Source organism: Achroia grisella, unplaced genomic scaffold, assembly GCF_030625045.1.
Source record: "Achroia grisella isolate CSIRO2021 unplaced genomic scaffold, CSIRO_AGI_Agris_v1 utg848, whole genome shotgun sequence".
NCBI classification, from domain to species: Eukaryota; Metazoa; Arthropoda; class Insecta; order Lepidoptera; family Pyralidae; genus Achroia; species Achroia grisella.
In genome coordinates this window covers 289,338-310,810 of record NW_026713041.1, presented here as the reverse complement: position 1 = coordinate 310,810, position 21,473 = coordinate 289,338, and the positions used below count along the sequence as shown (strand labels likewise).

Below are 21,473 nucleotides of genomic sequence, written 5' to 3'. Positions count from 1 at the left end.
ATTCAAACAGTTAAATTTAAAAAATACGGAAGATCTCTGGGACATGTCAGTTAAAGTAGTTAGTTCATTCATAGATATTGTTGCTCCTTATCTGGCTACTATTTTCAATAAATGTGTTGATAATGGCGTGTTTCCTCAATTAATGAAATTTAGCAAATTAATTCCACTTTTAAATCTGGAGATAGATTTGAGCTAGGCAACTATAGACCAATTTCTATTTTGCCAGTTCTAAGTAAAGTATTTGAAAAGATTATGTTTAACCAAATGTTAAAATACTTCAGGGATAACGGACTGCTTCACAGTCAGCAATATGGTTTCACTGCCGGCAAGTCTACTACTGATGCAGGTGTAGCGCTTATTACACATATATTCGAATCATGGGAAAACTCACAGGATGCTCTCGGCGTTTTTTGTGACTTGTCGAAGGCGTTTGATTGCGTAGATCATGAAACACTTTTGTACAAGCTCAAATATTATGGTATTAGAGATAATGACCTAAGTCTAATGAAAACTTATCTAGAGGATAGGGTGCAAACTGTAGATATTGATGGTGTAAAGTCTAAGGGAACTAATATAAAAATGGGCGTTCCTCAAGGTTCAATATTAGGCCCATTTCTCTTTTTAATTTATATAAATGACCTTCCCTACATGGTAGAGAAAGTTGCAGATATAGTGTTATTTGCGGATGATACTTCGTTAGTGTTTAAAATTGGTCGCCAATGTAATCAATTAGACGATGTAAATTATGCTATCTCTGCTATACTAAATTGGTTCACATGTATAATCTATTATTGAACTCCAACAAAACTAAGTGCATTAAATTCACGCTGCCTAATGTAAAACAAGTAAATACGCAGCTATTGCTTAATGATGAAATAGTAGATTTTGTTAATGATACAGTTTTTTTAGGAATAACAGTGGACTCGAAGTTACAATGGGGGCCCCATATTTCAAAATTAGCCAGTAGACTTAGTTCTGCTGCTTATGCAATTAAAGGATAAGGCAATTAACAGACGTGGCGACGGCAAAACTTGTATATTTTAGTTATTTCCATAGCATTATGTCATATGGCATACTGCTATGGGGTAAAGCTGCCGATATAAATACTATATTTATTTTACAAAAGAGAGCCATACGTTCTATTTATGGTATGGGTTCTAGAGAGTCATTACGTCAATGCTTTAAACAATCAAATATCCTCACCGTTGCCTCTCAGTACATTTATGAAAATATTATGTATACAAGGAAAAACTTAGATAGTTTCAAGAAACTTAAAGACTGTACAAGTAGAAACTTACGCAATAAAAATAAGCTAATACCTAAATGCCGTCTACACAAAGTTAGTAATTCATTTTATGGTAATTGCGTAAGATTCTATAATAAACTGCCAGAGTCTACGCTAAATCTTACAGAGAGGCAATTCAAATCTTATATTAAACAAATGCTATGTAAAAAAGCCTATTATAAGATAGATGAATTTATAGATGATAGCAATATATAGCAAGAATAAGTTTATTTGCGGACAACGTTATAATTTTAATTTTCATACTGCTTTCGATATATGATAGCGTAGCGGCTTCATTGATTGCCGCATGCATCCTTATGTAAAGTGCGAATACTGTAACTACCATATAGTAATTTTTGTATACGTGGTCGTGTGATAGTCATGCTAATAAAATGTCCAGACATGTGGCGGCGTGGTGGGCCGGGTCAATGGGCTCCCTAAAATATGGTCGAGCGCAGTGATGGCTGGCTCATCCGTCATACTCGTGAACGAGTGCTGCTTGTAGGGACTGGTCTGCTCTTATCACTACGACTGATTTAATCTTATTGTATGATTATATTAGACCCAAAAAATTTGTGCTTGTTGGTAGTTTGTATTCACACGTTTCGACTTGTAAATGTAAACTTACAAGGATTATTTAAAAGAGCAACACACAAGTTTCTTGCTCGTTCTTCTTGTGATGAGACAGCTTTCCGAACGAGTGGTAGATAAAAAACAAATTGTTATGACTATTCAAAAGTGCTTAAATTAAGTTTATTTGAATAAATGATTTTCTATTCTATTCTATTCATAGGACAAGTAATATAAACTATCAAAGCGTCTGAACGGCACGATCAGTACAGAACAAAATAAGCTGACGAGTTTAATTAAGATTATTCTTTGGTCCCCGAAATAATTAAAACATTAATGGAGGCCATTACATGTTTTATTTAATAAATATATAATAGTTTCCAGTGTGACCGCGTGGAAGTCGGCGTAATAAAGTCTGTACATTGCTGTCAACTGTGTATACTGGCAATTCAAAATTATGACGAAACTTGAATAAAATAATAGAGAGCAGGACGGTGGCGTGGATGTAATATATAAACTATTAGTGATCATACCATAAACTATATAAAGACGTTACGTATATTGAAGATACCGATTTATGTCGAATTTAATAAATTAACGATAATTAATTTATAATCTATTAATAAGTTACACATATTAGAAGATAGACACACGACGTACATACACACCTGAATATAGCACTTACTTGCATTCGCTCATCTCAAATCCAAATGATATATTGTCATTCTTTCTTGCACTATATATTACATAAAATTACTAGTAACAAAAATCATAGTCACACTATGATAGATATTATTTACTTGTTTCAATAAATGTTAATAACTAATCATTTCTCCATAAAATTTACTCAGTGTTATTAAAGCACTGGCTAACATAGTAATTTTATTTATAATACTGGCAAACTGTGTGAAGGTGATAGAATATTTAAACTAAAGATCTCAAGCAAGAGTTTGATCTCTTAATATGTAAAAAAAATGTAGTTATTCAAAATAAATTTTATATCACTTTTACTTGCATTTAAATTGTAACTACTTTTCGTTTACAAATGCATTTTCGAAGTTCCATATGACATTAACGTTCTTCTGGTCTCCACAAACTAGAGTCCAGAGCCATAAATTTTCTACCAGTAAAAAAATACATTCAAATTTTCATTTTTCAATGAAATGTAACGTACAGTCCATATTGTCCGTGATTTTTTAAATATTTAATTTTATATACTTTATTAATATTGCGTTGCAGTTAAATCATTACCAATTTTGTTTTATAGTTTGTATTCAAAAAAAGCTACGACAATAAGTAATCAACATCATGTCTGGAAGAGATATTTATTATTCCGATAAATATTATGATGAGGAACATGAATACAGGTTACCTATCTAAACTAATATTATTACATACTACCTAATATTAATTAATTAGCCTAACATTAAAAGTTTATAACCTAATACTTTATCAACTTTTTCAAAATATGTGTGTTGTGGTGAGGTTCCTTTTGTGTTGAGATGATATGTTAACCAGTATATAATATGTACGTTTGCAGATTTGCAAAGAAAAGCCTTTTAATATTTTTTTACTATAGTGTCAATCTATATTTGACAACTAAACTATTTATTTAACTTAATCGATGAGGAGGTCGTATAGACACCTAACAATGTGTATTATTTATTTATAAAATTTATGTTTTCAGGCATGTAGTGTTATCGAAGGATATGCTTAAACTAGTACCCAAGAACCATTTGATGTCTGAAAAAGAATGGCGCAGTATCGGGGTCCAACAAAGTCATGGATGGGTGCACTATATGACCCATCAACCTGGTATGTATAATCAATAATTTATCACACATATTATTGCCTTTGCATTATATCTGAGGCACCAGTATTTGCCCTCAGATATAATGTCTATTTGAAGCTTAAAACAATAGATGTGTACAAAGTATTACACACAGAATACAAAGATAGGTATTATAGATAGTTTCATATTTAGGTACTTAAAAAAATTAAAAGTTTCTCTTCTCTGTTTGTCTGCTATGTTTCTGACTTTTTTCACACAATATCAGGTTACTATACACATACATTCTCACATTTATTTGTACCAGTTTCAATGTATAAATTTATTTGTATTAAATTTTATGAGATGCTAATTATAAGCTGTATGCTAATAATATATTACAAAATATATAAAACTCTTTTCAGAACCTCACATTCTTCTATTTCGACGAAAGAAGACATCGGAACCAGAAAAGAAATGAGAGTGTAATTTACAAATATTTTATAACATTAGTTGTGAAGTAGTTAATTTCTACATGACAAATATGTATTACCACAAACAATGTAATGAATCAGTTAATTTTACCGCCATTGTACAAACAGTTACAAGTATGTGATCCGATGACATTTCAAACTGGTGATATTAGTTTCTTTTTTAGTTATGGGGTGTCATGTACAATAAACTTCTATAACCATGGGAGTCGGAAATAGTGTTTAAGAAAATATAGAAAAGGTTGTCTCTTTCTTAAACATCTGTAACATTATATAACTACAGGAATCAATTTGTTTTATAGATGTTTAATTTTTTTTGTAATAATTTCATACATTTATTTAATATTATAGAAAAAAATTGTTACAATTTACAGACTGCCAAAAACTTGAAACTTTTCATAAAGTGTTTTATTATAATTTGACAAAAGATTTCATTTAATGTTAAATCACTTGCAATGTTAGTGTAGATTTTCATTCAACTCTTAATTATTCAGGATTTGAGAGGTGTACTGTTAATAAACAATTATGAAATCCATTTTTTTAATACACCATAAAATGTTTAATGTTACTGTGCACTAAATCTTAATATTATTACAATGTCATACATGTAAAAATATCAAAATATTAATACCCACTTACATATTATATAACAAACCATTTTACTAATTGCTACTTATATTTTAAATAAATCTCTAAGTATATAATAATAATAATATGAAAAGTATATTTTTAAGTTTTGTAAATATTAATTATAATCACATATCAATTAAGAATATTGTACAAGAATTATTGGCTGGACCGTACAATAAAGAAATGCGCACGAAAAATATTTTGCTGTTTAACAACAGCAAAATATTTTTTAATAATGTTAACATATTACTTGCAATTATTGATCAATATTAATTCAGTTTTGTAATAATCCATATATCTCTTCTGAAGCTGTACTTTTATTATTGTTGGTTTAGCTAAATTAATAACTTTTTTAACCAGAGAAAGAAGCTGAACTTATTGCTGGTATACAGACTATTAATTGTTATACTTAAATTAAGAAATTCAAGGATTTTTCTTACTGTTTAAGATTAAGTTTAAAACACCCATTTAGGTTAACATTACTATATACTTAATAAATTATGTCATTATTTTATATTTAATTTTATTAGAATTTTTATTAATGTCAAATTATTACATGTCATTTTATAATTATGCTTATTTAATGATTTCTCTTATTTACTTATATATTTTATTGTAGTAGGTAGTCATGATTACATTCCATAAGTGAGAAAAATAAAACATGCAATATGTTTTGTTTTTACTAATACAGAAGTTACCTACATTTGTTTATAAAATCAAATCTGCACCTTGAAGGATACCTAATTTGTTATATCTTTGAGCATTAAGAATATATTTAAACCAAATCTGATATACTATAATAGAAAGTTAATAAATTGTCTACAAAACAACTCTTCTGTTACATGATGAAATTTGTTGTTATTTATAAGGTTGTTAATTATGTACATATAAATCACTAGCATTGGCCTTTAAAAATAAATTGAACCATTGTAAACAGGTTGGAATTGTAAACCACTAGACTACAGAGATTGTTTAAATTATTACAAACTTTTTAAAGTATGCTGCTATTCAGGTTCTGTAACATAAAATAACTATATTGTATGCTATGTTGAATGAGACGCCGATAGTACCTTTTTATGCAAGATGCCTTATTTTATAATTGTTAATTTTCCTTCATAATCATTATTTTTAATATTGTAAATAATCTAAGCATCAATTTCATTAATTGGATTTAATTAATTATTAAAAATTTGGTGCTAAATATGTTTTTTTTATTTCTTAAATGAATAACAAATTCTAATGTACTGTTTTGCAATCGCCTCTAAAATGTATTGTTTTCCAATGTCTTATTATTTTATTCAAGATCTTTGGATGAAGTAGCATTAATTTGTACTACAATGAATCATAGTAGCAATGTTGCTTGGTGAGAGAACAAAAAAAACAATGTTTTATATTTTGTTTTCGAATTTTATTTTCTTTTTTTCTTAGCACTAGGTGACAAAGTGGGCAATTTGGCTGTAGGCTCTGAATGTGAGAATTCCATTGGCTCTAGTTTTATATCATCTGTTACAACTGCATCCAAGAGCTCCAATCCTTGTAACTGTTCTTGTTCTAAACTATGTAACATCTGGAAACCTGGTTCCAGTGATGGTGTGAATGCTCCATCTAAAGCAGCAGGAAAGTGCAATTCTGGTACTTCTTCAAGTTTCAATTGAGGTGCTATATCACCTATAGCCAATGCTTCACACTGACAGTGCAAATCTTCACATTTCTTCTTTATTTTTGCATGATACCTGACTACTCTATTATTATAAAATTCATGTAAATCTCCAACATTGAGGTCTGCAAATACTTTTGAAATAACATCAGGGAATCCAGATTTGAGACCACTCGCTTCTTTGTCTACAGCAATGCGTAGCAGTTTACACATGTTAGTCATATAAATATCTAGTGCATCAGATACAGCACTGAGGGCCGTGTTTGTGCAAGTCGAAATACCAACATGACCTATAGCTATGGCAGCACACTGCCGCAGAGCTCTTTTATGACTTTCTGGTGTAAATGGCAAAATAATAGGACCTTTACCAAGTGAAAAGTCACAGTACTTTTTAGGTAGGAAGTTTATGGGTGGCGTTGTCTCGTGTTCCAAATGTATATGAGGTTCCGATGGCATAGATGGCAAACTCATTGGATCTAATCTTGCACCTTCAAAAACTGCATTTTCGGTTTGTTCCAAAATAGCGGTGAGCTGTCTAGAATAAGCATGCAACTGTATCGTGTGCGTAATTAAATTCGGCTTCGGTAATTCAATCGGTGAACTTTTCACAGTGATCGGTATCTCAGGAATATTCTGCATGCCCAGTTCGATTATTGGGTTGAAGTTCACATTTTGTGCTATACTTTCGTCTCTATCATCATTATCAAATTCACCCCATAAATTCCTTGTTGTCATATTTATAATTTGCACTTAAGATTTATTAGATACATAACATTAATTAAAATCTAATTGATTCGTAAAAAAATGCTCAAAAATAGTAAATACAACAAAAAATCTAACAGCACAGACTTTAGAACATGAGTAAAATTATAATCTGTGCAAACCGTAAGATAAGATGAACTGACTTTGGCAGTTCTAGAATTGCCATCTTAAAAAATCTGTTTAAATCAAATTTAAAACGTTTGCAATTAACCAACTAGATACTTTACACAATCAAGTGTCGAATACGTATACATAATCTACAATATGCAATATTTTAGTCGATCAATACTGCTAATTAAATGAGAGGGAAAAGGCGATTCACATGTTAATTGACAATGTACCATTTTAGAACGACCCCCAAGAGGTCTCTCTATCGCCAGCTTTAATCCCATCATCAACTGAATATCGGTAGCGTACGTCCACCCAAGTCCCAAATTGTACGATATATTACAAATAAATGGGTACTATGTTTTGCTTTAGATAGCTCATTTTTTACAGTTGATGTTCATTAATGTGCATATAACTAGGAACACTATAATTAATTATATAAGATACTAGCTATTGCCTGCGATTTCGTCTGCGTTTCCATAGTTTTTCTTAAAATAAGTAGCCTATGTCCTTCCTCACGGTTCAGTGGTTTGGATGTGTTTTCCTAACATTTCCCTTCACTGCTTGCTCCTATTGATCTTAGCGTGATGAAAAGTATACTATACCCTGCCCAGAAATATGAAGAATAATTGTACCAAATTTCGTTAAAATTCCTCTAGTAGTTTTTGTTTCTATAATGAACATACAGAGAAAACATTTTATTGATTGAATTTTTGGCATCAGTATCGATTACTAATCACCCCCCGATAGTTATTTTAAAAATATATTTCATGTACAGAATTGACCTCTCTACAGATTTATTATAAGTATAGAAGATAGATGAATTTATAATGCAGCGGAAAAAGTTTAATTAAAATAATATGATTACGTTTAAAATAATATGATTTACTGTTGCTATTCCGAGGTAGTCAGAGGAAGACCGTCGACCGCTAGACTACTGGCTAACATTTCGCTTCACGGGATATATTGACATTTCAATTCCATCATATAACTATATGTACTATGTTTATTTCATTTATTATTGACTATAAATGAAACAGACATATTACGCCGGCCCCACATAAATGGGATAAGGAAGAAGCAGATGATGAGGATGACATAAATGAAACAAACATATATGCAGCACCAAACATTCATAAACCAAATAATTTATTTCAATACCTACCTACTTAAAAATACAATTGTCAAAATTATTCTACGTTTATCTTGATACTTATAGGTACCTAACACCTATTCAAATACTACTATAGGAATACAGATCTATATATGTAGACAAAAAGCTTATTACATTAAAAGTTTAAAACAATGATTTAACTATTAACTGGTATCCCAGCATAGCTGCCTAATTATCTATTTAAAAATAGATAACTTCAATTCTGCAGTAGAGACCAGACTAATAAAAAATTCAAGAACAACACATGCAAATTATATATAATAGCTATTACATTAAAAATATGCTTAATATGACAACAGTTGTCCAAACATTTTAATATTTTTTTGGAATTCCAAATAAAAATGGTGTGCCCATGTGCCATATTTACGTGAAAAGAAAAAAACAAAGATTTTTTATATCCTTTGTTTTCTGATTCATGTGCCTTTTTTAATCAAAGTTAGATCAACACATTAAAAACACGTCCACATTTTTATCTGAAGTTCAGAATAAGTTGATTCAAAATGATCAGTTTTCATACATCCATTGTATCCATGTGCAGATTTGTACTTCATCACATTATGCATTAACCTGGGTTTTATCACATATCAAATTACAGCCATTTCATTTAAAATCTAGAAATAACAGATTTTTTCTCAAAGGCACTTGCAAATTTTAACGTATAATTAGAAAAGTACTCATTTCTAATAAACTACTATCTGATGTGATTATAAAACATCAAGATCATTATATAATAGAAAGCAATATATATAAACAACATTATCTAATAAGAATTTGGTTCACCACCAGTGATGAAATGGCACCATTTGAATAACATGTCTGTAACATGCTGTCACAACCTTAATAGTAATTGTGGTATTAAGTACACCTTTGTCATTTTAATTAACCCTTTTGCACTCGTAATTTTGCTTTAAAAAGTTAGCAAATAATTCGGAATTGTAATGGTTGAGATGCGATGTCCCTTGTATGGGGACATATGATTGCAATGATAAATCGAATGATGTCCTGCCTACGGAGATATACGAGAGCAATTATAAATCGAATGATGTCCCGCCTACGGAGATATATGAGAGCAACGATAAAACGAGTGATGTCCCCCGTACAGGGACATACGTGGGTAACGATAAAACGAGTGATTTCCCCAGTACGGGGACATACGAGCGCAACGATGAAATGAGTAATGTCCCCCACATGGGGACATACGAGTGAAAAGGGTTAATGAGTAATAAAATAAAAAAACTTAAGTTTAGAATGAAGATCAATTGAGTAAAAAATACATCAATATTTTTTAGTTTAAACATTTTCACCCAACTGTTATAAATCAATACAATTATTATTTTGAGTTCCATATACGATGTTAACTTCGGCTAAAAGTTGGTAGGTTAGTTGACCTATACATCATCAAGGGTGTGGGCAAGTCAATGATTATTTATATTATCAGTAAAAAATATATTATAGTTTATTATTTATGCAATATAAGCACGTATCTAATAACAGTGTACGATATAAATTTGATTAACACCTTCACGCCGGGGCCGGCTTTAATGCTTTTTGTTGCGGGCAGCGCTCTAATTGATGCTACGCTTCATCTGGCGGCGCGGAGCCACCGATGGTACGCGCCGCCAGATAAGACAATCTAGTACGTACCGCCGGTGCTACGTGCCGTCCAATGAGACAGTCTAGCGCGGGCCACCGATGGTACGCGCCGCCAGATAAGACAATCTAGTACGTACCGCCGGTGCTACGTGCCGTCCAATGAGACAGTCTAGCGCGGGCCACCGATGGTACGCGCCGCCAGATAAGACAATCTAGTACGTACCGCCGGTGCTAGGTGCCGTCCAATGAGACAGTCTAGCGCGGGCCACCGATGTTACACGCCGCCAGATAAGACAATCTAGTACGTACCGCCGGTGCTACGTGCCGTCCAATGAGACAGTCTAGCGCGGGCCACCGATGGTACGCGTCGCCAGATAAGACAATCTAGTACGTATCTACCGGTGCTACGTGTCGTCCAATGAGACAGTCTAGCGCGGGCCACCGATGATACGCGTCGCCAGATAAGACAATCTAGTACGTATCGCCGGTGCTACGTGCCGTCCAATGAGACCGTCTAGCGTGGGCCACCGATGGTACGGGCCGCCAGATAAGACAATCTAGTACGTACCGCCGGTGCTACGTGCCGTTCAATGAGACAGTCTAGCGCGGGCCACCGATGGTACGCGCCGCCAGATAAGAGACCTCCGGTGCTAGTGCCGTCCAATGATACAGGGGCCACCGATGGTACGGGCCGCCAGATAAGACAATCTAGTACGTACCGCCGGTGCTACGTGCCGTTCAATGAGACAGTCTAGCGCGGGCCACCGATGGTACGCGCCGCCAGATAAGACAATCTAGTACGTACCGCCGGTGCTACGTGCCGTCCAAGGAGACAGTCTAGCGCGGGCCACCGATGGTACACGTCGCCAGATAAGACAATCTAGTACGTATCGTCGGTGCTACGTGCCGTCCAATGAGACAGTCTAGCGCGGGCCCCCGGTGGCCCGCGCCGGCGTGAACGTGTTTGAATAGAAGTTATTATAAAAATAATGGCGTTTTTGTATCGACAGCGAAGTGGCAGTTAATTTCTTATGAATATGTATATATTCTCTACAGTTATAAACTTATCACACTCTAATTATACAGAAACTAAACTGACCTGATCCTAATATTACAGTTTTCATATTATAACATGTTATAAATTTTATTTATTTATTTTATGATTTTATTATATGAATTTTTTTTTTTATATGAAGATTCTGAATTTATTTACTGCTTTTACTAGATAATTAGAAAAATTAATAACTTCAAAGCAAGAATTTACGAGTCTGTTTCAGAAAATATTTAATTTTAGTGTGAATGCAGTTTATTACTTCATTTAATTAACAATTGGACATAACAAGAGTAAAAATTAAAATCGCAATTTTATTATATAAACATGGATGCCTAAGAGACAGACAAATAATTGAGTATAATAAATTCAATGTCAAATAAAAATAATAATATGGATTTATAACTCTGGGCTGCCATTAGTCAAATTAAAAATAAAACTAAAACTAAGTCACTATGAATATAATGTAAGATCTAGTTTTCATATAATACCCCAGCACAATCATAAACCACCAGCTTACTTTTTTTCTGGTTCTGTAGTCTTTTTACGTCGAAACAGTAGAATATGTGGCTCTGAAAATAGAGGGGTTAACGTTTATAATAGTAAGTATATAAAAATACTACCTGTTAACCATGACAATCACTGCAATTAAAAAAAAAACGAAGATAGTCTATGTTCATTATCACATTTTAATTATCTTTAAATAATAATAATAGCCTGGACAATTCACAAAGCACATCTATACATATAAATAAAATTGGGAGTGTCTGTTTGTAATATTGAAATAACCATTTTTACTGCATGTTATATTAATATGTCTGTTTCTTCTGGCTAATGTCTGAAATGGCTGGACCGATTTCGACGGGACTTTTTTTGGCAGATAGCTGATGTAATAAGGAGTAACTTAAGCTACTTTTATTGTAGAAAAATTAAAGTAAATGTGGATGAAGTGACGTGAACAGTTAGTTTTTAATAAAAACATCTAATATACAAAGGAAATACCCAGGCTAATATAAACAATTATACACATAAGTATAAATATTTATGTTGTGCAAGGAATTAAACTCAAAACCACCAGTAGTAAAGTGGTGTGTCACACCACTTTACCTGTATGTTTTTTTTTATAGCATAGGGGATAATCTATGTTGCAGCGAACCTGATGGTAAGTGATTACTACCACCAATAAGCACCCACAACACCAGGACTTTTGAAAATGTGTTACCAACCTTTTAAGTGAGAATAAGCTTCTCTTGAAGGTTTTAATATTGTATTGGTTCGGAAATACCAATTTTTATTATTTATATAAATAAATAAATAAAATCAATAAATACCATTGCTGTAACAATATTCCACAATGTGGTTGCACATGGCAAGAAGTTTACATGACATCATATCATGTGTCTGATTGTTTCTGATGTATTCACAACCAAACATATCAATGGTTTACTATGAAATTTAATTTGAAGATAGATTCCATCACAAAGATTTTTGTTTAATTTCAATAAAGCACAGGAATTCAGTGCTCAGCTTTCCTTTAAGTAATTATTGAAAACCATTACAATAATAAGTACATACCAGGTTGATGGGTCATATAGTGCACCCAACCCTGACTTTGTTGAACCCCGATACTGCGCCATTCTTTCTCAGACATCAGATGGTTCTTGGGCACCAGTTTAACCATATCCTTTGATAACACTACATGCCTGAAAGTAGAAATCAGATAATCATCAATTATGAATCTTTGGTGAAATACATGAGTCAAGCACACTGGAATGGTGTAGTAAGTCTGTAAATATAAATAAGTCTGTCTGTATATAAAAATCAATGTCAAATAAATATACTATACCTGTATTCGTGTTCTTCATCGTAATATTTATCAGAATAATAAATATCTCGACCAGACATGATAGGGCACTTGTTCGTAATTTTCAATCGTTCCACACACAAATAAAACACCTAGTCAATTATATAATGTTGTGAACAACAAAAATTAAATAGTGATATATACACAAATGATGTTATTCCTTTCTTTAATTCAGATATTCAAACAAAGTACGTAAAAAATGTAATAAGGATAACGTATTACGAAATTTAAAATTACTCTTCCATTGGTTGAAAATATTTTTTTTAACGGCTCTGGATACAAGTTGGATTAAAAAAAATGAATCTTGTGAAAAATTATACCTAATAGTTTAAATTAATAATTACTTTTTTCTATTTTCTTCACTTTTGCTAATAAAAATATGTGTTAGCATCTATTATAAAGTCTCTTTAGTTGCATAAGTAGTAATAATTACCATTCTTACTCGGTATTTTGATGTGTCTATGGTTTTGTTACCATCAGAAAATCTGACAAACAGCACAGATTACTTTTTATATAATGTAGAATTGTAGAGTAGAAACTTCCACCAATTTTAACAATAATAAATTCGAAAAGGCCACAATAATAGTGGTAAAACAATTGTGATATAATTTATCTGCTAGATGCAATAAGGAAAGTTATAAGTTAAAAGTTTTAGTCATCTATATATTAGGATTTAAGTAAAACTATCTCCAATGGCTAGAGAGAAGTGTAGGATATGTTTACAGGAAAATGTAATATTAAACAATATTTTTCTTTTATCTGGAACATTTACAATTGCCAATAAGATAATGCGCTTGGCTAATATTGAAGTGAGTATTTAATTTGAGTCGTCTGTTACCACCGATTTTGACATTACAATTTGAATGATTATTCTAGCTATTATATTCTACTTATTACTACATATATATGGTACTTCACCAAGAATAATTTTAATTTTTTTTGTTTGTGTTGTTCTTGCTAATCTCTGAAACGACTGCACTGATTTTGACATAACATTCATTCTCTGATAGCTAATGTTATAAGGAGTAAGTTATACTACATTTTTTTATAAATTTTATTTATTTTAATAATAAGGAAAAAAATAGTTAAATCCCATGTGGTAAACGAATTTGCTGGTAAAATCTCGTCTCCTATAAACTTTTAACAAAACAAATTATTGTATACTCATTATAGATATCTTTATCTTTATTACAGATATGTCCTAATGATGGTCTGCCTGACACTATATGTTTAAAATGTATTAAAATATTGGATGAATGTCTCCAGTTTGTAGAGCTTTGTGAAACCTCAGATCTTAAACTTAGATCTTTATTAAATATACAAAACAATGATCAGGAAAAATGTAGCAACAGTTTAGAATCACTGAAATATGAAAGCTTGAATGAAACTAGCCATGCAAATTATACAATAAAATCTGATGACGGTGGAGATGTATTGTTGATGGGAAATAATATAACTCATGGCTCTGATGGTAGCAGAATAATAAAACCTGAAGTATCACCTGAAATAAATATCAATAAGGAAAACTTGAATATTGTTGATGGAAAGAAAGCCCAAAAGCAACAGTGTTTTACTTGTGGTAAAGTGATGTCATCCAGGTAGACTAAGTCAGTAATTAAGAAATACCTTGAGTATAATACAATGTGTTTTATTTTGCAGTAGTATGGTTTATAGTTATCATATTGAACTGTTAGTAAACTACAGTACTTTTGTACTATCTGAGTCCAATGTTTTGATATATCCTCAAAATCTTCAAATTTTAATATTTGACTAAATAATATTATCAAATGCATTATCTATATTGATTATTAAATAAAATAATATATATATAGCTATCAATTTTAATGGCATTAATATTTTAAAACTGATTTCTTTAATTTCCAGATTTCGTCTGAAAACTCATTTAAGAACACATACAGGAGAACGTCCATATTCATGTCTGCATTGCGGCAAAAATTTCTCTCTGGCACAGAACCTCAAAGTACATATACGAATACATACAGTATGTTTCATTTCATTACATAAAATAGCAATTTTTATTGCTAAATTGTGCTAAAATATTATTGTCCAAACTAATGTTTCACAAATTAAGTATCTCCTAAAAATACACTCTTATTTATGTAGGAAAACTCCTAAAATAATTAATATCTCTCACTGCTTATATATTATATAGCAATATTTATAACATAATGAGTGCAGCAGAATTGTAGTGATGTACACATATAGAGAAATAAGAATTTCTGCAAAGATGGCTGCAACATAAACAATAGTCATGTACATTGATAATTGTATGTGTCAATATAGATCTACATAGGTTGCTGTGCCATAAATCTATTTCACTAATAGCAGCTCTTAATAGAATAATAAAAATACGATAATTGATATTTCACTGATACTTCAATGTTTTCAGGGCGAAAAACCACTAAAATGTTCTATCTGTGGTGAATGCTTCGCACAGTCGGCGGGCTTGGCGGCACACAGACGAAAGCATACTGGACAATTACCATATAAATGTTTGTTGTGTCCACGAAGTTTCAGAACAGTTGGTCACCTACAGTATCATGTGAGGTAAGGCAGAGTTATTATGAAAAAAAAAACAATTGAGAGCCATACTTCATCACTAAGCTGCTTAAAATTTATAGAACATTACTAATTTTAATGTATAATTGCAATGGACAAAAAAGTTATTATGTCTCCCCTGCCCTTCTACATGTGTAATTGTAGCTATATTTTTTTTCTTTTATTTTCAGGCGTCACACTGGAGAGAAAAATTATGAATGTGATTTGTGTGGTAGAGCTTTTATAACTCGAAGTGATTTGAAGCAACATCTGCTCACGCATTCCGGCGATAGACCTCACGTTTGCTGCGTCTGTGGACTGCGACTGACACGCGCTTCTCATCTTAAACGGCATATGCAACTTACACACAGTAGTATAAAAGTATTGACTTGTTCTCAATGCTCACAAAAATTTACAGAAGCAACGGCATTTGAGAAACATATAAAGAAACATACAAATGCAAAAGATAACTCTGAAATATCATCATGAAATTGGCTAGAAAGAAATATTTATTGCAATATTTTATACATTAATTTTTATTTTAATATATTTTCTAATAATAGTTGGGTGATATTATTTCTAATTGTTCCCTATTCAATTATAATAGAAAATGGATGAAAATAATAATCGGCATGAATTTATTATAAACTAACTGTGCCCGCAACTTCGTCCGCGTGGAATAGTGAGAGTGACCTTTACCAAATAGGAAAAATATTTAGTAATCTAACACAAAAAAAGCTAAATAAAAAAATCATCGTTGTAGCATGTAATATTATATTATCTGTGGTTGTAGCTTCAAAATGACGAACTTACATACAAACTTTCATCCACTGTTTTATTAAACCTCCTTAAGGGTAACATTTTTACAAACTGAAAATCATATTTATTTATATATAATCAACGTTTTTAGCTTTAAAAATGACAATACTTCCATACATTTCTCTGCTCTTTAACGCCTTACATGTTTTTGCATTAAAGAATAACCTGTCTTTTCTCAGGATCTCGACTATCTGTGTACCAAATTTCATTGAAATCTGTTCAGTAGTTTTGGCGTAAAAGCGAGATAGACAACGAGACTTATTCCAATTGAAACTGTCAAATGATTAATGAACATTCAATTCCACGCTATTATTTCGCCAAAATTGCATTGCAACAAAGTCACGTAATCAACATACGACAAATAATTTTAATCGAAATATAAATTTTCTGTTGCAATCGTAGTTGACAGCGTCAGTGACAGATGACGTCATTTTTACTACGTATCATGTGAAAGTCGTTACGAAGTTATATACCTAAATATAGTGTGGTCTGTGGTTAATTTAAAAACTTTTGAACTTATTAACTAATGAATTAATATTAATTTTTTAGCTTGTATTTATTTTTAATTATTTTCTATAACTATGTCTCCGATAAAACTGTATCATTTTCCTGTTAGTGGTCCATCAAGAGGAGCTTTGTTTGCTGCTAGATTCATCGGAGTCCCAGTAGAAGTGGAATTAATTGATTTATTTAAAAAAGAACAACTTAAAGACAGTTTTGTGCAAATAAATCCACAACACACAGTGCCTACACTTGACGATGATGGTTTTATACTATGGGAAAGTCGTGCCATTGCTTGCTATTTAGCCGATAAATATGGAAAAGATGACCTACTTTACCCTAAGGACTTAAAGCGCCGTGCTTTGATAAATCAGAGATTATACTTCGATAGTTCCTTCTTGTATGTGAAAATAAGAGCCATTTGTGTAAGTAATGCTACATTATTTTCTTAAAATATTGTAATAATACCTATTGCTATTCAAATAAGTTATTTCTTTGATATAGTACTTATCATTATATTATTATTAAAGTTATAAAATACAAATAATAATAATAATAAAATTACCTAATAAAATATACATGTATAATAATTAAAATAAAATAAGCATTTAACAAGTAAATTTGTAAAATTACTTTTATATTATTATAAGTAATTTTCCAAATGTAACAGTTTTATGTATGTTAATATATTTATTTTTCAATTGTGTTTGACACAAATCATAATGTGGATTACTAAACAGAACACTTGACATGTAGTGTAGTGACATATGCAAGGCTGTGAGATATGTTTGTAATTAATAGTAATAAAATTATATTATTTATCACATGTGCATTGTTCCAGCATCCCATATTATATCTAGGTGAAACTGAAATAAGGAAACCCTTAAAAGATGATCTCAATGCGACTCTAAAATTCCTTAATGGCTTCTTGAATGACAGTAAATGGGTGGCAGGAGATCACCCAACCATTGCAGATACTTCTATATATGCTTCAGTATCCAGTATTCTTGTAAGTTATTTTTTTTGTTCTAAAACACCAAGAGCAATAATTTAATTAGTCTGTATAAATAAGTAAAATAATTAATAGTTAGTATAATAAATCAATTATACTGTTTCATATAATATATATCATATATATATATATACATATATATGATATATGTGATGATATGATTTTTCAGATATATATATCTGGAATATCCTAAATAAAACCTTGCTTTGTGAATCTTGAAGACAAAAAGGATAAGACAGAAGTAGTTAAGAATGGTAATAAAATATTTTAATGTTTACAGGCTGTAGGATGGGAAATCTCCGAATTCCCTAATATACAGCGATGGATAAAAGACTGTGCTACATTGCCTGGTGCTGCAGAAAATGATGAAGGTGCCAGAATATATGGAGAAGCTGTGAAGCAGAAACTTAAGCAGTAAAACTTTTTTACAAAATATAATATTTGTATATAATGTTAAACCTTACAATATACTCTTTAATAAAAGTTAGTTCAAATTAACAATCTTTCATTTATAAAATTTCAACACTAACTGGTGCTCATTTCTAACTATTCTCCTTATAACCAATTCCGATTTAAACCCATGCATTCTCATAATTTCAATAACTTCATTTGGAATGTTATCTTGAATCAGCAAGAGGTAGAAGGTCCCATCCTCAGCTAACTTCTTTGGTATCATGTGTAGTAGTCTGTCGGTAATTTCTCGTCCCTTTATGCCACCTGCCCAACTTGCTGTAATATCTTTCCCCCCACATTCCTGTGACTCAGTTACCACATATGGTGGATTAAATATTATAACATCAAACTTGTTATCAACAAAGAAATTTACAAGATCCATATTCACAGGTTCCAACAATACTTTGTTGTACTTAGCTGTACTTATTGACATTTCACAGGCTTTCCAATTAATATCTGTGCTTACACAAAAAGTATTTGGAAATACCATGCCAAAAGCTGTAATGACAACTCCACTGCCCGAACCAACTTCTAAGCAGAATGTGGGGTTCTTAGCTTTTAAATATTGTAGGTCCTTTTCTAAAGCATCAATCAGCAAGAAGCTGTCTTCAGCTGGTTCATATACATGGTCAAAATCAGCCTTATCTATGTGGTTCTGGTATGGAGTTTCTAACTTAGTTGATGCTGTCATCTTGTGGCACCAGACCACTGGTACTTTGTTCTGGTTCTTGGGGTTCTTGGGTTTCTGGTAAAACAGCTGTGCGAACGCCTTTGTCTTTATTGATTGAGCGTCTTATTTCATTTAGTCTATCCTAAAATTGAAATAAAAACAGAAATATATTAAGTGAGTTCTGTGATAAAATTGACAATTTACATGATGTCTAACAGTAGTTTAGTTTTTATGATGAATTCAGTGAAGATTTCAGACACCCAGCAAAGTTATTTTTTTATTGAGGGGTATGGGCTATTGTAAGACTTGTAACATTGCAATCTGTGTAGATCTATTATGCTTGCCCTTATTAAAAGTTTGCTACCTAGACCCTTCTCAACATATTCCCTTACCCTGACTACCAATATTAAGTAAATTATAAATCATATATTAACCTGTAATTACAATCATTAAGTGTTACCATTTGTCAATTACTAACCTGTGAGGCTTGTAATACATTAAGGACTACAGTCACTTTGTGCTTGCATGCAATCAATTTCTTCACATAAGGATCTAAATCAGGGTGATTGTTCACTGCCTCACGCACTTTCTGCAACTCCTCATTCAGTGAGTCTATCTGCTGTTTCAATTCTAATTGAGATATTCTAAAAATATAATATAATAAAATTCACTATTAGAAATTGTATTTTCTTTAAGAGGGTAAAAGTTTTAATGAATTATATAATGATAGTTAATTAAATCAAAATATCCTTATTCATGTAAATAAAAATATGATATGTCAAATTTACTGCCATTTCTGAGTACTTTGAAGCTAAGAAAAACTGACAAGAAACTCAACTCATTTTCTTTTCAAATGTACTTGTACCTAATTACAATAATACAGATTAATTTTGAAAGAAAATGACTAAGAATGTATCTTATATATTCAGTCAAGATTTGTGAATCTCATACTTTTGAAACTCTGTCCAGAATTCTATAAAAACTGTAAAGTTACAGCAGTACATGGTATTATAGAGTACATCAATTAAGTTATATACTATATTAACGAACATCTAGTACATATGCAATTCAAGGCTTATATATTTATTAAGACTTTAATGCACATAATTTTAAAGTACACATGGCGGACTTAACACCATGCGGCTTAATATAATTCAACCGACCCCATCCTCGTGGCCTTGCATGATTAATGGATGACCTAATAAGCTGTATTGTTTTTGTGAAATTATTTTTAACTAAGTAACAGAAAGCATGACAGCCCTGCTTTGTTTTTCTAAGATTATACAAATGAAATTTTTCATGAATACTGAAAATGTTAAACTAAAAATATAATAAGTTTCATTCTCAGAGTCTTTGACGAATTATAATGATTAAATTTATTTTTACAACTGAAACGATTAACAATTATTACCTTTTTTTCAAACTACCTGCTAGAGGAACATTTGCAAAATAAAACATAGAAATTATAATACTTTCCCTTACAAAAAAGGAAGTTAATTACCTGGTGGCCCTTACTCTGTCGTCAAGCTGATCAACAGTAGGTTTTAGCAAGCCCAATAAACCTTCAGCAAGGGTGTCTCGAGTTGGATTGTCACATAAATTGCCTGTATTCTCATCGGCAGAAGTTGTGCTCTCAGTATCGTCCATAGTGTTAACTGAGGTTGCATTCATACCAACGAGTGCTTCATTTTTATAATAAGATTTTATAACATATTAATTAATTAATTACAGAATACGAAAATGAAAACAATATGAAATAGAAAATAATCTATTTTTACATTGACAGTGCCTGTCACTTTTGACAGATACTAAGATAGAAATTTTTTGTTACTCTGTGTACTAAAATCGAAGTATAATATAATATATACTAAAATAAAATGTATTAACATTTTTTTACTATGCCAGTGAAAAAATTACTTTTAATTTCCGTAGTCAATATTTCTATAATATTGTACAAAGGTGATAAAACTACACAAAGAGTAAAAACCTTTTTCTCAGACGTATTTTTATATCATAAATAAGAAGGCAAACTTGCTATATCTACACAAAAATCCTAGCAAATTTGGAAGCTCTGCTTCTCAACTAATGGTCTGACCTAATGTTCATCAGGTTATCAATTGCCACGATGGGCTAACTCCACTTATCATCCTCCACTGGTGCCCCGCCAGCGTAAACCGTTAGTGCGGGTGCACCATTCCATTATCATCCGTAAAAAAAAACTCGCCCAATAGATTAATATTCTGCACTTGGCATTAATAAAATGTTATTAATGGTTGTAAAAACTCACGTGTTATTAAGCGGAGTAAACTCCGCTTACTTTTTAAAATATATTAATAACTAATCAAAATAAAAAACGCAACACATTTTAAAAACACTATTTATCAACTACACAATGCGATTTACATAAATCTTATTTCGCTTATAAGTAGGTACCTATTATAAAGTAGACACCTATTCATTTATTATATTATACGCTGTCCTATTGTGTGATTCTTTTCAAAACAAC

At 31.4% G+C, this 21,473-nt stretch overlaps 7 protein-coding genes across 7 annotated transcripts; 3 read left to right on the top strand and 4 right to left on the bottom strand.

Moving 5' to 3' along the window:
- The first annotated feature begins 3,019 nt into the window (after nt 1-3,019).
- Nucleotides 3,020-4,316, top strand: LOC131852402 (cyclin-dependent kinases regulatory subunit-like). Its single transcript, XM_059203077.1, has 3 exons — nt 3,020-3,222; nt 3,543-3,670; nt 4,049-4,316. The coding sequence occupies exons 1-3, from the start codon at nt 3,164-3,166 to the stop codon at nt 4,102-4,104; spliced, it is 243 nt and encodes an 80-aa protein (XP_059059060.1). The 5' UTR covers nt 3,020-3,163; the 3' UTR covers nt 4,105-4,316.
- Nucleotides 4,317-6,150: 1,834 nt separating this feature from the next.
- Nucleotides 6,151-7,156, bottom strand: LOC131852404 (STAGA complex 65 subunit gamma-like). The gene has a single exon (XM_059203080.1). The coding sequence runs from the start codon at nt 7,134-7,136 to the stop codon at nt 6,153-6,155; it is 984 nt and encodes a 327-aa protein (XP_059059063.1). The 5' UTR covers nt 7,137-7,156; the 3' UTR covers nt 6,151-6,152.
- Nucleotides 7,157-11,235: 4,079 nt separating this feature from the next.
- LOC131852390 (cyclin-dependent kinases regulatory subunit) lies at nt 11,236-13,184 on the bottom strand. Its single transcript, XM_059203066.1, has 3 exons — nt 12,936-13,184; nt 12,665-12,792; nt 11,236-11,661 (listed from the first exon to the last, which is right to left on the bottom strand). Exons 1-3 carry the CDS (start codon nt 12,992-12,994, stop codon nt 11,606-11,608), a joined length of 243 nt encoding a protein of 80 aa, XP_059059049.1. The 5' UTR covers nt 12,995-13,184; the 3' UTR covers nt 11,236-11,605.
- A 343-nt stretch (nt 13,185-13,527) lies between these two features.
- Nucleotides 13,528-16,030, top strand: LOC131852399 (zinc finger protein 329-like). Its single transcript, XM_059203074.1, has 5 exons — nt 13,528-13,762; nt 14,148-14,551; nt 14,838-14,955; nt 15,364-15,521; nt 15,704-16,030. The coding sequence occupies exons 1-5, from the start codon at nt 13,646-13,648 to the stop codon at nt 15,999-16,001; spliced, it is 1,095 nt and encodes a 364-aa protein (XP_059059057.1). The 5' UTR covers nt 13,528-13,645; the 3' UTR covers nt 16,002-16,030.
- An 870-nt stretch (nt 16,031-16,900) lies between these two features.
- Nucleotides 16,901-18,331, top strand: LOC131852419 (glutathione S-transferase 4-like). Its single transcript, XM_059203099.1, has 3 exons — nt 16,901-17,257; nt 17,674-17,841; nt 18,125-18,331. Exons 1-3 carry the CDS (start codon nt 16,913-16,915, stop codon nt 18,260-18,262), a joined length of 651 nt encoding a protein of 216 aa, XP_059059082.1. The 5' UTR covers nt 16,901-16,912; the 3' UTR covers nt 18,263-18,331.
- Nucleotides 18,280-18,988, bottom strand: LOC131852417 (methyltransferase N6AMT1). The gene has a single exon (XM_059203097.1). It carries the CDS (start codon nt 18,986-18,988, stop codon nt 18,350-18,352), a length of 639 nt encoding a protein of 212 aa, XP_059059080.1. The 3' UTR covers nt 18,280-18,349.
- Nucleotides 18,972-20,750, bottom strand: LOC131852418 (SNAPIN protein homolog). The gene is made up of 3 exons (XM_059203098.1): nt 20,469-20,750; nt 19,446-19,611; nt 18,972-19,109 (listed from the first exon to the last, which is right to left on the bottom strand). Exons 1-3 carry the CDS (start codon nt 20,636-20,638, stop codon nt 18,972-18,974), a joined length of 474 nt encoding a protein of 157 aa, XP_059059081.1. The 5' UTR covers nt 20,639-20,750.
- Nucleotides 20,751-21,473: the final 723 nt, after the last annotated feature.

Coding starts and splice junctions, on each gene's coding strand:
- LOC131852390 (XM_059203066.1), bottom strand. CDS start 12,994: ATGTCTGGTCGAGATATTTATTATTCTGATAAATATTACGATGAAGAA. Junction 12,793..12,935: donor GATGAAGAACACGAATACAG/GTATAGTATATT, acceptor TTCTACTTTCAG/GCATGTAGTGTTATCAAAGG. Junction 11,662..12,664: donor CTATATGACCCATCAACCTG/GTATGTACTTAT, acceptor CTCTATTTTCAG/AGCCACATATTCTACTGTTT.
- LOC131852417 (XM_059203097.1), bottom strand. CDS start 18,988: ATGACAGCATCAACTAAGTTAGAAACTCCATACCAGAACCACATAGAT.
- LOC131852418 (XM_059203098.1), bottom strand. CDS start 20,638: ATGAATGCAACCTCAGTTAACACTATGGACGATACTGAGAGCACAACT. Junction 19,612..20,468: donor GACAGAGTAAGGGCCACCAG/GTAATTAACTTC, acceptor TTATATTTTTAG/AATATCTCAATTAGAATTGA. Junction 19,110..19,445: donor ATGTATTACAAGCCTCACAG/GTTAGTAATTGA, acceptor TTTCAATTTTAG/GATAGACTAAATGAAATAAG.
- LOC131852419 (XM_059203099.1), top strand. CDS start 16,913: ATGTCTCCGATAAAACTGTATCATTTTCCTGTTAGTGGTCCATCAAGA. Junction 17,258..17,673: donor TGAAAATAAGAGCCATTTGT/GTAAGTAATGCT, acceptor GCATTGTTCCAG/CATCCCATATTATATCTAGG. Junction 17,842..18,124: donor CTTCAGTATCCAGTATTCTT/GTAAGTTATTTT, acceptor TAATGTTTACAG/GCTGTAGGATGGGAAATCTC.
- LOC131852404 (XM_059203080.1), bottom strand. CDS start 7,136: ATGACAACAAGGAATTTATGGGGTGAATTTGATAATGATGATAGAGAC.
- LOC131852399 (XM_059203074.1), top strand. CDS start 13,646: ATGGCTAGAGAGAAGTGTAGGATATGTTTACAGGAAAATGTAATATTA. Junction 14,552..14,837: donor GGTAAAGTGATGTCATCCAG/GTAGACTAAGTC, acceptor TTTAATTTCCAG/ATTTCGTCTGAAAACTCATT. Junction 14,956..15,363: donor TACATATACGAATACATACA/GTATGTTTCATT, acceptor CAATGTTTTCAG/GGCGAAAAACCACTAAAATG.
- LOC131852402 (XM_059203077.1), top strand. CDS start 3,164: ATGTCTGGAAGAGATATTTATTATTCCGATAAATATTATGATGAGGAA. Junction 3,223..3,542: donor GATGAGGAACATGAATACAG/GTTACCTATCTA, acceptor TTATGTTTTCAG/GCATGTAGTGTTATCGAAGG. Junction 3,671..4,048: donor CTATATGACCCATCAACCTG/GTATGTATAATC, acceptor AACTCTTTTCAG/AACCTCACATTCTTCTATTT.